The sequence below is a fragment of the Parus major genome, chromosome 1 (assembly GCF_001522545.3).
Source record: "Parus major isolate Abel chromosome 1, Parus_major1.1, whole genome shotgun sequence".
In the NCBI taxonomy this organism is placed as follows: Eukaryota; Metazoa; Chordata; class Aves; order Passeriformes; family Paridae; genus Parus; species Parus major.
In genome coordinates, this window is record NC_031768.1 from 75,488,001 (window position 1) to 75,503,720 (window position 15,720).

General features: G+C 36.5%; 1 protein-coding gene across 3 annotated transcripts in view; it reads right to left on the reverse strand.

Moving 5' to 3' along the window:
- The window catches only part of CNTN5 (contactin 5), a 602,350-nt gene that overhangs the window by 39,389 nt on the left and 547,241 nt on the right, over positions 1-15,720 (reverse strand). For all 3 annotated transcript variants that reach the window (XM_015638959.3, XM_015638922.3, XM_015638933.3), the window contains exon 16: positions 10,779-10,899. In XM_015638959.3, the coding sequence (XP_015494445.1) occupies positions 10,779-10,899 (121 nt within the window). The remainder of the gene's footprint in view (positions 1-10,778; positions 10,900-15,720) is intronic.

The window sequence follows — 15,720 nt, forward strand, 5'->3', positions numbered from 1 at the left end:
TTGAAAGTGGATTAATAAAGGACAAAGGCCTCAGTGATGACAAATGTATGACAGTTAGCCAGGACATGAGTGCTATGCAGATGTCACTCATTTTTGTAGAAATCTCATTAAATTTGGTGCTTGGATGTAATCATTCATGGTGTCAGTCAGACAGCTAATGCAGAAAGGCTTTTCTCCCAAGGGCTGTGTTATTGCTCAGGATCTCTAAAACAATTTTTTAGCTGAGAACAGCCAATTGAGGAAAAAATGCATGGTCTGTTCAAATGCTTATCTAGAAGCTAGACAGAAAATGACTGGTCATAAATGCACTATAGTTCAGTTGACCTTCATGAAGAAGACATTTGGGGCTGTGATAGCCTCTTACACAACTCTAGGAGCACTGGAAACCCACTGTCAAGGATATAAGTCAGTTATCTCCTTTCAGAGCAATTCCATAGATTGATACTTCATTTTAGGACATGCATGACTGCATTTTGGCAAATTTGTTTTATGTGTCTCTTTATTGTTGGAATGATCATCCTGAGAGGTCATTAGATTGCTTGTCAGGATACAACGTTAATGCGAGAGTTCTTGAAAAACAATTACCAATAATAGCTGCAGTCATTCAGTGAGGCAGTGCCCTTTCCTCTGAATCCCAGAATATGTACTGCTGCCTGACCAGGAGAATTCTTACTTTTACCAAACAGCTAAGAAGCCTGTTATATAGGAGTTCGCAAACACAAATTTCTTGCCCTGAAGATTTTTGCTTTTTGAATGACAAGGTGCACTGGCTTGTCATCAAGAAGGTGAGAGGTTGAGAAAAAGAGGATAAGAAAGAGGCAGTAGCTACAGAATAGTGGGAAAGGCACATAAAACTGCTGCATAAAATGGGAGCTTGACTGTTGCAGGATAAATCCCTTTTGCTGCATCCAGCTATGACAGATGATGTGTTTGCACATGGTTTGCACATGGTTTGCACATTGTTTGCACATGATGAAGGAGATGATGGAGAGAAATTTGGATGTATGTATGCTAGATTTAGTTTTAGATTTAGATTTATGTTAGAATTATGTTAGAATGCTATATTTAGTTTTAGACTGGATTTAGTGGATATATCCATAACACCAGTCCCTCCATGTGTGGTTTCTGTAAGGTACATAAGGGCTGTGGGCAGATGGAGAGGTTATAACGCAGACAGTGTCAGGATAGACAGGAAGGTTAGGCTTAGGGTTGGAATGTAAGAAAGAGAAGACATTGACTGACTATTTCAGCTTGCATAGTCTCAGCTCATTCAGGGATGAGGGTCAAGATAAATCCCTGGTGTCGTGCCTGAGAAGTCCTTTAGTGGTACCTATGTCATGATGTGCCCCTTTGCCCTAATGACTTTTCTGCCTTGTGCAAACCTAAGTATAGTGAATTTGGATGAGGCAACCTTGGGAACTGCTGATTTTTGTGAGCTCAGATTCCAGACTACAGTCCAGAACCTCTGAGCTGGATTTTTGTGTAGCAGTAGTTGTTGACACAAATGTATGGACAGTGCAGGGAACTTGAATTTCATCCAAGGTGTAAAAGCACTGGTAGCCTAGGAATTGATCATGGATGGCATTGCTAACAGGTCCCAAACAGAGTAAGAGCCTGAGTTTTGGAAGTGTCTTTCTTTGGCATGGCCTAGTGACGACCTTTAGTGCTTCAGGGCATCCTTTGCCAGCTGTCCCAGCCCTGGTCCATGCTGTTTCCTTCACTCTCTGCAGTCCTACTGTGGGCACCAGCACTCCTAGGACTACATGTGTCTCTTTTAAGCACTAAGTTAATAAAGATCTGATCTCTAATTTAGTATTTGTTTCTAGACACTTTTTTGACTGAAGTAAGTTCATAACTTTAAGTCAATGCTTGTAAAGAAAGTTTCTCAGAACAAAGGACCATTTTTAAACTCTTGAAACAAAAGCTTTTTAAACATATGAATCTATTTCCCTGTCATATAATTAAAAATATTTAAAAAAAGAAAATTAAGGTCCTATTACAAGATCAAATTTCTGGAAATATTTTGGTGAAGTCTGTGGGTTAAAGGGCTAATTCTCCATCTACAGTAATATACAGTCTTCCAGTGTAATAAATCTGTCAGATGATACACTGAGGAGGGCCAAACTACGGATCTGAACTCTAGCCCTGATCCTACCTGCTCTTACATTGGTGGACAGTCCCTATCACAATTGCACAAGCCCAGTGACTTTTGCCACCAGTGCTTTGGCACAATTAATGGATTACTGTGGGCTGGGGAAAATCCTTTCAAGTGGTTTTCCAGGCCCATCCTGAGGGAGGGGGACTGGAAGTGTAAGAGTATGAATTGGAACTCTACTGTACCCACTGGCCTCAGGGAACAGTTCTGTATTATGGACATATTCTGTGAGTCCAAATAATGGGGGTCTGTGTTCAGGGCATCTTCCTGGCCTTTGCTACAGCTCAAATGTAATTTCAAGGACCAGCAAGAATCTGCTGACCTTGTTTATGTTCCATTTAATAATGTGTTTGAAGGCCTTTAAGCCCAAGTACTTGTCTTTAAGTTTTATTGGCAATATCACAACAGAAAGGAGCAGGGTGGTCAACCTAACCAGCAGTTCCTGTGTTATATTTGCTCCGGGTCACTGGAGTTCTGAGGAAACATTACTTCTCAAAAAATAAAGGATAAGAGTGGATTTGTTGCTTAGATTGATAGTTTTTTCAGTCTATAAGATGAATAGCTTTAACCTTTTAATTTTATTTTTAGACCACAAAATGTGTACTCAAACCACAGATTGTAGTCACAAAGACTTTCATCCTCCCTTCACACTACTGGATTGTGTTCTGTTTCATTTCAACATCTTACAGCTTGCAGGTAGATGTTTGATCTCAATGCTCATATAACCTACAGTAGGCATGCACAGTGCATTTGGTTAGCTGCCAGGGAATAGTCTTAAAATACATGTTTTATATTGTAGGAGGAAGATGATTTTCATCCCAGTTTTAAAGACGCTCCTTGCCATGGTTTTCTTATTTTGTATTAATAGTTGTACTGGTCAAAGGATTTTAATTAGCTCTGTATATAGTTATAAGTTTCCAAGGCTGTACAACATTGATGCAGAGAATTAAGAGGACTGGACCTTATTTTTTTTACCCTTAGAAAGTCAAAATGTATGTTGACATCCACAACAGCAGAAAACACAATTTGAGCAGTAGGAGTAAAAAGGATAATAAAAGCAAAGAACAGTGAGTAAACTATTACTAAAATAACCAGAAAATAGCTGGCATCTAAATCTACTAAAATGTTTAAGTGTGGATGAATGAGATAGTACCGTAAACAAATTTAACCGTATTAATGCTTAGAGAACAGGTCTATTTGTAATATAATTTACACCAATACCTTATTTCTCCTAAAGTATATTTTATAGTAGATATGTAATATAAAAATATTTTATAAAGTACTTTTATAAAATTATTATATAATAAAATAATTAAGGTTGAAAAATACCTCTAAAAGACCTTAAAAAGTCCAATCATTAACTTAGTCCCATCATGTTCATCACCAATTCCTCAACCATGCACTTTTTGAACACTTCCATGATTAGTGATTCCACCAATTCCCTGGGCAGCATATTCTAATACTATCCTTTCAAGGAATAAATTTGTTTGCTAATATCTAATCTAAAGTTCACCAGGTGCAGCTTGAGTCCATTTTCTCTCATCCTGATGCTTGTTACATGGGAGAAGGGATGGACCCCTGCCTCACTACAGCCTACTTTTAGGTAGTTGTAGAGAGTGATATCCATATATTTATCTCTATCTCTGTCTCTGCATCCATCTATCTATCTATCTATCTATCTATCTATCTATCTATCTATCTATCTATCTATCTATCTATCATCTATCTATCATCTATCTATCATCAGCCTATCAAAAATATATAAATTATTAAGGGAATAGATGTGCTGAAATGATCTTTTATATACTAGTTGATAAATAAAAGGAAACATGAATAAATAACGTCTATGCATTTTATTTATTTGAAATCTTTCTGTTTTAGAAAATGGCATGTTGTTAGTTAGAGCCCCAAATTCAAAACTTGAGCAAACTTGCTGCATTGCTGTATCTTCCTGGAAGAGACCTAATGGTCATCTTAGCTACACTCTCCCAGGTTTTGTTACCTTGTACTGTCAACCCTTACTACCTTTGTTTACACTGTAGAAATTCAAACATTGAGTAAGTAATTTTGGGACTGGTAGTCTTTGCTCCTTTGCAAGTAGGTGGAGAAATTTTCAATAAAGAAAGTTTGGAGCTGACCTCGCTGCTCCATGGACTAGCAGTGCATAATGCAGCATCCAGCATCTCTCTGAGTAGTTTGAAACCAATACGAGCTTACTCTTTTGGTTATAATGAACTGTAAAGCAGCTTTTCTTCTTTATAAGTAAGATTTGATGGAATTAATTTGAAAACTTAATGTTACTGAAACCAGAAATTTGCTATGATAAAAAGCTTTCATTTATTAAATAAGCATTAAAATCCTGAAAACTTGGTAGTATTGATTAGACACTGAAGCTTTCACAGATGTAAACCAACCTTTTTGCTTCACAGCTTTGTATTCCTAACTCAGTCATGATGCTTCTAAAAAGCAATGTCATGCATGAAATGAATAACTGAAAAATAACTACTGTAATGTCTGTGATTTCACTATCATCTCGACTAACATGGAGGCTTATATAACAGAAATCACTCTGTTCTAAATGTTTGAAGCACTGTCCCCATCCACAGGTTTTGCACTGATCCTCTAATCTGCAAGAAACTTTTATTCTTGGAAATGGCTGCTGAACCAGGACAACTACACATCTCAGTGCATGTAAAAGGGATCTCTAGCTGTAATTGACTATAGGACACCTCATGATGACTTCTGTGAAATCAAGGTAGACTCTTGTACATTGTTCCTAACTTCCACCATTTTTCTTTGCTGAGCTACAGACATTTTTCTCCAGCCAGCCCTCCAGACTTGCAGAAGAAAGAGCAAGGAATATACATTAAACAACTTTGGTAGGACATTTTTCTACTGAAGTCTTTTTTTCTTGCAGCCCATGGCAAAGCAGTGATTCAAATGAGTTCATTAGAAACTGTGTGTTTTAAGAGAAACGAGTTACTTTTTGTCAAAGTAAATGTAAGAAGTAGCCTTTTGCTCTTATCTATGACTTCTACTAATGTTCTTCAAAACCTCCCAGTCACTGTAGAATAGATTTTGTACCAATGAGTTTAATAAACACAAACTGCAAACAAAATACTGTAGCTAATTGGGCCAATTTATGGTAGTAAAGGTCAGCTTTTTCATTGTATCAACCTCTTTATGATAGAAGTATTTCTTCTAAACATCTTTACAGCAAAACACAGTTCAAGCATGGGATCATTTAGGTATCCTTTGTAGCGAGAACATGAAAGCACAAATAGCTTCTGAGAGAAGATATGATTATTTCAAGACCATAATGGAAAATAAGAATGTAATAAGCCCTTTTTGGAAGTCATGCTTTAAAACACAAATTAATTCACCAAGCAGGCATTGTCTCAAGAAAAGCTGACACATTGCTGGCTACAAGATCACCTGAGACATCTGTGAGAGGCAGGTCTCCTGGCTGGTACTTGGGTGTTTGGTACCCCTGTTTGTGATATCATTAGTGTCAGAACATGACATGCATATTTATCCTGTATTAGAGCCTTCTGCTTAGGTAATCACTTCTTTGTGAAAAATCAGTACAGAGACAACTCAACTGCTGGTGTGCCAATGTTAGGTGGAAAACCAGCCAAGCTGTAGCATTCTGCTCTTCTGTTCCTCTGCTACTTAATATTCACTGCAAGTTGAAGATCTGGGTGGATAACTAAAGGCTGGTAGCCAGAAAATGCACACAACGTGGGAAAACTATCCTTGGACTGATGTCAAGGACAGCTTTGACATTCATAAAAGTCGTAAATCACTTCTACTTCTTAAATGGCTCTTGACTTCATGTGCTGAGGAAAATATTTGTTGACTGTGTAATGAGTGTCTATATTCTCCTGTAAACATTCTTGTTTGCATGGTAAACAGGTATTCTGCATTTCTTTGGGTGAGTAAACAACAGAAGACATAAATGAAATTAAATCAGGTAATGACTTGGGTGTCAGGAAAATAAGTCCATAATGGTGATTTTTGTTGTATTCATTCACTCTAAAACTCTTTGATCATCAGACATACATAATTTCTGTCATGGGATTGCAGTTGAGGTACCACATTTGTGCAGGCCTGGCGCCAGAACAGTTACCAGCTTCTGTAAAAAGCTGTTTTCTCTTCTAGATGTCCTTGAGATGTATCAGTCTATGTATTTTCTGCCATTATGGGCTCTCATGACTGTCTTACAGAAAATATTGCAGAAAATTTGCCACTATCTCCATCATTGCTCCAATGGAGGGCAACCTGGTTCGGGGTGTGGTATGTCTGTTATTTAGCTTTTATAAAGCTATTTAGCTTTTTCCTTTCCAATAAACAGTTCAGTGTATTGGCTTAAGCCATTGCCAGAAGTTCACCTGAGGAAAACTCAGTTTATTTCTAGAGCAGGAGTCAATTCAATGAAAGAAGAAAATATTTGGGTTACTGGAAATGTCCTAAATTGTGCCCTACACATCCAGGTGCTCATTTGTTTGTCACCTGATTTCTGTCCTCTTGGTTCCTCTGTCTTAAAAAACATATCTTGATCCTACCTAACAGCCACCTGCAGGTATAGCATGCTTTTAAGAAGAAAGTGTGATTTTAAGTCGTGGTCTGAGACAGATAAAAAGAGTTATCCTACCTCATAGATGAGCCCTGAAGTTGCTGAGCTAAGTTGAAAGTGATTGACATTTCCTTTTCTGCCTTAAATCAGTTCTGGCCTTTGATCTGAATCTTCTCTCATCCTCCCCACATTCAGAGAGTAAAGGACTCTCTGGGGACTTCTACTGAATCAATGTGTGTATCTAGAGGGGATGGTGGATCTCAGATGAATAAAATATAATGAATTTTTTTATTTAGGCACCTAATAATAAAAACAACCTGTGATGATGAATTACAGAGAATTTTGTAGAGGAAATGCATTTTTCAAGTTAGATATTAGCTTACCTGAATGATGATGCCAGTTATATCAGGATACCCTTGAAGGTCACTGTTGACCCTCAGGAAACTACCAAAATACTTCTCACTCACAACCCACTCCAAGAATAATATGCAAGACATTCAGTTTGGAAAGTTAATGTACTGCCTGACAGGTCCAGCCAGTGGCAGACCATCTCTTCCAAATGAAACCCACATTACTGGCAGCATTAGGAAAAAAAAGTGCTAGGGAACATTAAAAAGTTTTTCTAACTCTAATATAAATAGTTTAATCACATTTTCAAAGCACTTAGAGAAGTATTTGGAGGGTTTATTTGAGTAGTTAATGATGATGGGACTTGAATCCTGATTTTGTCTAAACATGAGATAGAATATCTTTTTATGTATAATTTTGAAATGTTCCAGAAAGAGATTCACTAGGTCACAATCATTATTGGAAAAACTTTATATATGTTTTTCACTGCAAATTATCTAAATTCAAGACCTGTGAGGTAGTGAATTTGAAAATTTAAATTTTGAATTTAAAAAAGGTATAATACCTTATAAAAAGCTGCAGAATAGAAACTTGTGCTCTCTTTATTTCCTTTTTCACACACACACACACACACATACACACACACACACACACACACACACACACATGCAGTAAATTCAGGAATTTTCTTGCACTGTTAATTACCTTATATGAGTAATTAGACTCAAAGAAATTGAGATTTATTTGGCACTGCACATTCTCTGTTCTTCATATTGTCTTTCATTGGTGATACTTTTGGAATTTAACTTTCATTGTATAATGCAGAGCAAAGAATAACAAGGGCAAAAATAGTGACATTCCCTGGCACATATTCAAGGAAACTTCCAGTAGAGCAAGTAGTAAAAATGGTTTCAAAATAGATAAATATTGTTTAAGGATACTCTATGTTTTCCCCACAATAAATGATACTGAGATATTGCACTTCCTTGAAAATACAGTGGTGAATGTCTGTCTGTTAAAGATCAGAATGTTAATTTCCAGCAACAGGAGTCTGTAAAGTTTGTTTTTGTATCCTCCATCTGAGTAGGCTGCAGAGGCATAGTACTCTTCCAAGTCACTTGCAATTAAGTTCTGACAAAAAGTCCTTTGACTTAAAAATAGTGAATCAGTTGAACGCATACTTCAGTTTAAATTTAATCAATTTCTTAGTGGCAGTAATTCTGATATTCATTAATATCTAAAGGAAGGGGAATGAGATTATTTTAATTTAATTTATTCTCTATGTCCAATTTATTTCATGTAGAAACATTTTAAGAACAATTTTTCAAGAAAAAATTACAATGATTTATTAAAATACCATGTGAACCCTACAATAAAAGTAATGATTGAAATGAAGTTATATGCTGCTATAATATTATCAGTATTATCACTGGCATTTCCTGCAGAGGCAAAAGGAGAGAAAGTAAGGTCAGAGTAAGGGTGTGTAGTAGCTTTGCTTGTATCAATACCTATAAGAGCTCATAACAAAGATTCTGCTATCTCAGTTTGGCTATGGGCTGTAGCATTTAAAAGAAAGGGATGTTTTGTAATATGCATAAAATGCTATTATTTTAACTATAAACTGTACAGGAAAAAAAGAATAATATGGCTTTGGATTGCAAACTTTACTGCATGAGTTGCTTCATAGAAGATGACTTCCTTTGTCAGGTGGAATTCTTCAGAGTTAACTGAAATATTTACTGAAACATCTGTTTCTGCTGGGATCTTCTCCTAAGCAATGTCCAGTATCAGAGGCAGCTAACATAAAGAAATTGGAAAGGTGCTGCAATTTGGGATCATCGGTGTCAAACTGCACAGCACTGAGTGCAGTCTACAGACTGAGATAGGGGAGAAAAAAAAAATTAGAGGTACTGAAATGAAAATGAGGTTCCTGTAAAAGTATAAGGAGACAGATTAGATTCTCATAAATATTTTTGATTTTTGTACTCTTGATATCTGTAAGGACTAGTCATTCACAATTCTACACTGAACGTGCTTTAAACATTTTCAGCAATACAAAACAAAATTTCTTGCTCTATGTGAAAATTATCCAATTATAGAAAAAAGAAAAGGAGAAAATTGTAAGCAAAGTATATTTAAATTCAAATTCCACTACAAAGCATCTATAGCTTTTGCTTCGACAGCATGGTACACGGTGATGAGACTCATATAAATGCATCCTGGTACTTCTTACAGTGCCTTTTTTAAAATTTAATCTCAGACCTCTTCCTCAGAGAAGAATTTAATTTCTATAGGAAATTCAATAAACTAATTTATATAACCAGTATTCTTTCAAATAATTTTGTAATCAGTCTATCCTAGACGATAACTAAGACCTTTTTGTCACAAAAGTTCAATTTAAGAGCCTTCGTCTCCTGTCTGAGACAGACAAAGGTAACACAAAAGGCCTTCAACAACCCAGAAGGATGAATCAGATTTCATAAGGCAGCTAAAATGGTATTACATGGTAAATCAACTGAATACAACCATCCCAATAGTGGCATATCTCAGAGAAATCTGATGGTCCTCAAAGTGTCTTTGTGGAAATTTTTAACTATTACTTTCATGAAAATGTGAAGAGTCCTGCAGTCAGCCAGAAACATTCTTAATCATTTAAAACATCTATTTACCTTAAAAGGGGAGGATAGGAACACATAAAATCTAAAGACATTGTGGAGTGTGGCAAAATAAATATTTTTGAAAGATTATAATACCAAAATAATTTTGATTTTTTTTTATGTGGAGTTTTTCAAATGTTAATAAAATATTGACCTTTCATATATATTCCAAAAATGTAACATCCACAGTAGGGCTACCCAGCTGTGCTACCTCACAGGGATCCATCTCTCTTGGCATTGCAGGACCCACCAGTCGTTATGGCAGTAAGTGAACTGCAAATCCTCAGACCCCCTCAGGTACTGAACACACGTGTGTGTATGCACACATACACACACAAGTAATGCAGAATGCAGAAACTCTATGCTTAATGGAAGGCACAGATGGTGCCCTGCTTTACTGTGAACTAGTTGGCATCCTCAGTATGATCTGGGATTCTTCAGGAAAAGGATTCTGTTCCTGTGCATAATCAGGAATGTTCAATGACAGGTGAGACGATTTAACATTATAGGACGGGACATAAAGGTGCAGTAATTGGCAGTAACAATTCCAAAAAACCCAAATTCTTGTCAAACAATGGGGCTTCTGTTTCATTGTTCATATCTATGATTTTACAAAAGGCTGTATGGGCACCCCTCTTAGGAAATAAATGAATGTTCCTAAACTGCTAAAGCTGAAAGAATGGCTTGACCGAAAGATGAAAGGCAAAGCATCACATAAAATAACAAAGAACTCATTACAACTACCTTACACAGGTCTGTGAAGGCTAATTGTCTGCATTTTAGCTAATTTGGTATACCTTTTGTGCTGTTACCTCTCTTAAAATGTCTATTAACCTCTAATTGTCTTTTGTTTCTCTTTGCAGGTCAGCTTATGGTGAAACTGCTTTCAAAGACAGCAGGTTAATCACAAATGTCTTCAATAACAAAAAGTCTGAGGACCAGTGCGTGGCAGAGACGTCCCTGAAGCTCACTCATTTAAAAGTCCCAGGTACAACTATGTGTGGCTATTGTGCTCTCAGGGGGGAACCACGAGCATACTCACCCCTCACAAGCAGCTCTGTCTCATCTGACACGGTGTCCGCTGCTGTCTGGACCCTGCAGCCGTATCTCCCAGCGTGCATCAGCAGGATGTTCCTGATCATTAAATCTGCAGAGGACGCTTGCTGAAACAGGGATGAAGTGCCAGTTTAAAACTCAGTAAGTCTGTGTTCAAGGTACTTCACAAGGGTGTTGTACAGTTTGAGAAACTCTTGAATGCAGCTTTCATCTTACAAAATGTATGTGTCCTAATACCCTCTTGTGAGGATTATCAGAACAGTGCATTTATACAATTATTAATAGGGATTAAAGAAGAGCATTTCAGGTTTTTAATAACTTTGACTTTGCTTAAAGCACATTGCGCATATTTGCATGTTCATGGGGAATTATTCCAACTAGCACAAAGAAATTCATTAAGGAGATGAACAGAAATATTTCCGATGCTATCCATGGTATTAAAAAAAGTCCTCTTAAAAATTAAGAACTTTCTTCCTCTCCCTCTTTACTGTGATGCAGTGACATTTGAAATATGTCTTGCTACTGTGCTAAAATTAAGACAACTTGAAAGATAATATTGATTGATTTTTATTAATATAGAGGAAGTTAATGCTAAATATGATTGAGAAAATATTATCATATTCTCATCCTTCCTGATGAAATCCATATGTATTTAAATCTGAAAAGTTCAAAATAGATATAGAGTATAAAGAGAGAACCAGTTCAAATTTTTATTTTTTAGAATTCTAGCCAACAGTCATTACAATTCCCCAAAGTTCATTTTAAGAAACATTAATTAAGTATAGGTATTTCCCTTCTCAGATTTGGTCTGCTTTGTTAACCAAACACTGACAGTCTTTCCTTGAAGAAAATATATTTCTATATTTTTATATATATATATATATTTCTATATATTTCTATTGTATTTCCTATATATTTCTGTCCCATGATGTGGTTCTAATCTGAGTAATTTTGATCCTGAGTGAATAGAATTGTACCCTGCATTCAAAATAAAATCTTATTGGGGTGTAAGTGTTGATACTTCTCTAGCTGTGTTGGAAATCTGTCACTGAATTCACCTAGATTCATATTTTCTTGTTTTTGGCACATACTTATTCTGTGCTCATGTAGACACACTCAGATCTTTATCCTTATTCATTAGCAAGTTATGAGCTCCTGCTTTATAACCAGTTGTTCAAATGTGCATGACCTTGTGCTTTGTAGGATTGCATTTCTTGTCTGTTCCCATCTGTTATTTTCATCATCTGCTGTATTGGTAAGATGTCCAATTTTGTACCATACTATCGTCATTTGCATACTTCTTTCTTTTATGCCAAGGTCATTAATGACAAGATGAAATAGGATTCATTTTGAGATCCAATCTTCTATAATTTAGGGGTTTTTTGGTTTTGTTTTTTTTTTTTTTTTTAGGCAGAAGAGTTCCTTTGCAGCACATCTTGGCACATTTCTTCAGTCAATCTTCTCTTCATTTACATTTTTTGAACTAACTTGTCATAATATTCCATGTAGCATCAAGGCAAAATCTTTACCAAAGGATATTCAAATGCAAAGAAGAAAAAGAGAGGTGGAGACATCGAGGCTGCCTCTGAGGCCAAAATGAGTATGGGCATGATCTATAGCTGAATAACCCTGTAGATCTAAGAGCATGATTGCTGTGGGAGTGTTTTGCCTTCTGAAGTGGCCTAGATAATAATGTTGCTGAAGGGAAGATACCCAGACCAGTCAGGCCATAATGCAATTCTTATATTCTTGCTCTGGCATATGAGAAATCACAGCAGTGGAAAAGGATATCTCAGTACTCTACAGCTCAAAATGCAAAAGAAGAGCACACACTACTACCAGGAGTCAAATTCAGGATATACATTTTTTTATGTTGTATAACAATAGCATTTACTAGCTATTGAAATGGGTTGCTCAAGATCATTAGTGGTCTTGGTACAAAGCTTTAGTTATTAAAAGACTAAGACCAGAATCAGTCCACATTTGTCCTCTCTTGAGGGTAATTTACATCTAATGTGTGTTTTGTTGTTAAGTGTGAGGAATAGCGTAATGGATAACAACTATCTGAATTACAGCAAAATTTTGGGTGTCACTCTAACTTCCAGAGGGTTCATGAATGTGTGAATCTTAATATTATTATCAGGAAAAAATATATGTATTTCATCTGCACACCTGTGTAACTGGGCAGACAAGCAGCAATTGAAAGAATCATTGCTGTAAGTGAAGAGCAGTGCAGTACAGTAGATCTCTATAGAACACTTTTATTACAACATAACAGGATGTGCAGCCAGCATTCCTGAGGTTGTGTGAGTGGAATAAACTCACTGTGTTTAATACAGATAGGTATATGCTCAGACACCGGATTCTTGATCATAATCAAGAAAACAATGATGCATTTTATCTTCCATTTAGATAAGCAGGAGATATGTTTGACCAGGGACTCTAAAAAATATACTGCATTACTGCTGTTCAGTGGCATTTATAAAGTGGTCTTCATTAATTTTACAGACTCTTCCAAGTCTTAGAAGACAAATTATTTGTTGATTAGTCTATCCTGTAATGAGGGTCTCTAGGCCATGAAAAGGTCTGGGGGAGGTTAAACTGATGTGCTTGCTTTTTAAATCTTAATTTCTGCACCTTGTCATTGTAGTTGCTACTTACACTTGAACAATCCAATTTTAAAGAGCCCACTAAGTGGGAATGCAGCAGAGAGTGCATTAAGAAAAGTATCTATGGTCAAAAACTTTCTTGTTCTTTTAGACTTCTGTCAGTGAAGAAAGATATGATGCTTCAGCAAAGCATAGACATTCACTTCTCCTTGGGAGAAGACAAAAACTGGGTGATAAGGATGCAAAAAGTGTAGGAACGTCTCACCTGGGCTAACATGATTTAGGACAGCCTGGTGTGTCAGCAACCTTGTGGTCTCAATTTTATTCAAATCTGAAGTTAGTGGCATTTAAATTTCTTTGTCTAGGTCTAAATTTTGATGCTATTAAGTGTATGTTTTTAAAAGCTGCCTTTTATTTCACTGTTTTTGTACTCTTTCATGACAGGGAATATTTTGCAAGCAGTGTGTTATTTCAAAGTAACATTTCATTAGAAAAATCCATATTCCTTGGTGTTCTGAGGATCATGTATTATCCATTTAATTGAGTATTAGTACCTTAATTTCAGTACAAACTTCTACTTGTAGAAGTATAGTGTAGATATTATAGTGTAGATAGTATAGTGTAGATTGTACTTTACTGAAGCTAAAACCTAAAAGAAAATACAACAAAACTGATACATTCAACAACCAACTTTTACTGATTTTCAGGAAAGTTAGGAGTAACCTTGAAGGTCAGTATCAGCTACAGACCTGCTGTACACTGTTGATCTTCATTAAGTAGCAAATAAATAATAATAGAGCTCAGAATGCTGTCTATCATGACAAATGTTTCTTTCCAGGACTACAAATTATTGCACTATTCATATTATGCTCCCAAGCATTTCACTCATCTGGTTCTGGGCAACTCCACTTCTGAATGATGTGTCAAGCTATGGATCTCTGCTTCAGTGTGGCATGTTGTCTGAGGTCATGGTCATGCCTGCAATGTATCTAATTAGCTTTATATGTAAAGTATTGCTTGAAACTATTTTTATTTTTTCAAAAATTGGTGCCACCTATGCATTAGCATTTGCTTTTCATGAGGAAATACTTCCCCAAATTCAAAAAGGTTCCAAGGAGCATATAGCATGCATAGCTTACTCAGTAGTAATGACATCATTGTATTTGCCTTTGCACTCATTGTCCTAATGTTGGAGAGTTTGCAGAAACAAACAAACAAACAAACAAAAAGACAATTTTCAGAGAATTTACTGTTGGGGAATTAATACTTCTTCATCAATCTCAAACACCCACAGAGAGGAACTTGAGTGTGGATTTTTTTTCTCTTTCCAACTCAGAAATCTTAAGAGGTTGTTGTGGGAGACTGGACTGATACAAGTTAATTACTCAAACAATCAATCACTTAACTGCCCAAGTGCAGAAGGTGTGCACACCATCACCAGAGGCTACAGCTGGGTGTTGGATAAGATAGGGAAAGAGGCTGATAAGAGGCAGATCCTGTAAACTGGGGTCCTCCTTTTTATCCTGACAAAGTCCTTACGGCAGGAACTAGCTGTGGAAATTCCCTTCCAAAGAAGTAGAAGGACATTCATACATAGCCTGAAGGAATTCACTCCTGATGGGTCATAACTGACTCAGTTTCACTGATATAAGAGGCAGCTGTGATGTCTTAGTCTTAGAATGTGTCATCAACCATCAGACTCCTGAAGTGCCCCATGATCCAAAGAATTACATTATCCAGTGCAAAATTCCATGTCCCAGGTGAAGTACTTGGGCATGCCCACCCAGACATCAGTAAATATAAACCCAGCGAATTCTACATTTGATTTTATGAGCCCCTCATGGCTCAAACAGTGACAAGCACTTTGACTAGGCTGACTCAATGGGACCCCCACCATTGAGAAGACCAGAAGAGAACCAAAACAATCCATGCAGTGGTGACATATTTTCTGTCATTCTCTTTCTCTCCCCGCCTATACTTTTTTTCCTATTTCTCTCTCTCTCTTCCCCTCTCTCCCTCACTTTTACTGTTAAATAAAAATCCATACTAATGACTGTGATATATGGTCTTGTTTGCACCTTAATTTGGGCAAAGACATTTCTCTAATTTTAATAACCGGATCTTAACAGTTGTGAGTTGCTTTGCAATAAACAACTTTTACATACATTTCTTCCCTCAAATGAAGAGAATTAAAATTCTTCTTATTATTCTTCTTAAAATTATTCATGAGAATGAGTTCGTTGTCCTGAACAAGTTGCTAGGAAACCTCTCTGTTAATCTGTCCATTCATTTGCTGAGTTTTTATCTGTAAACCAAGGT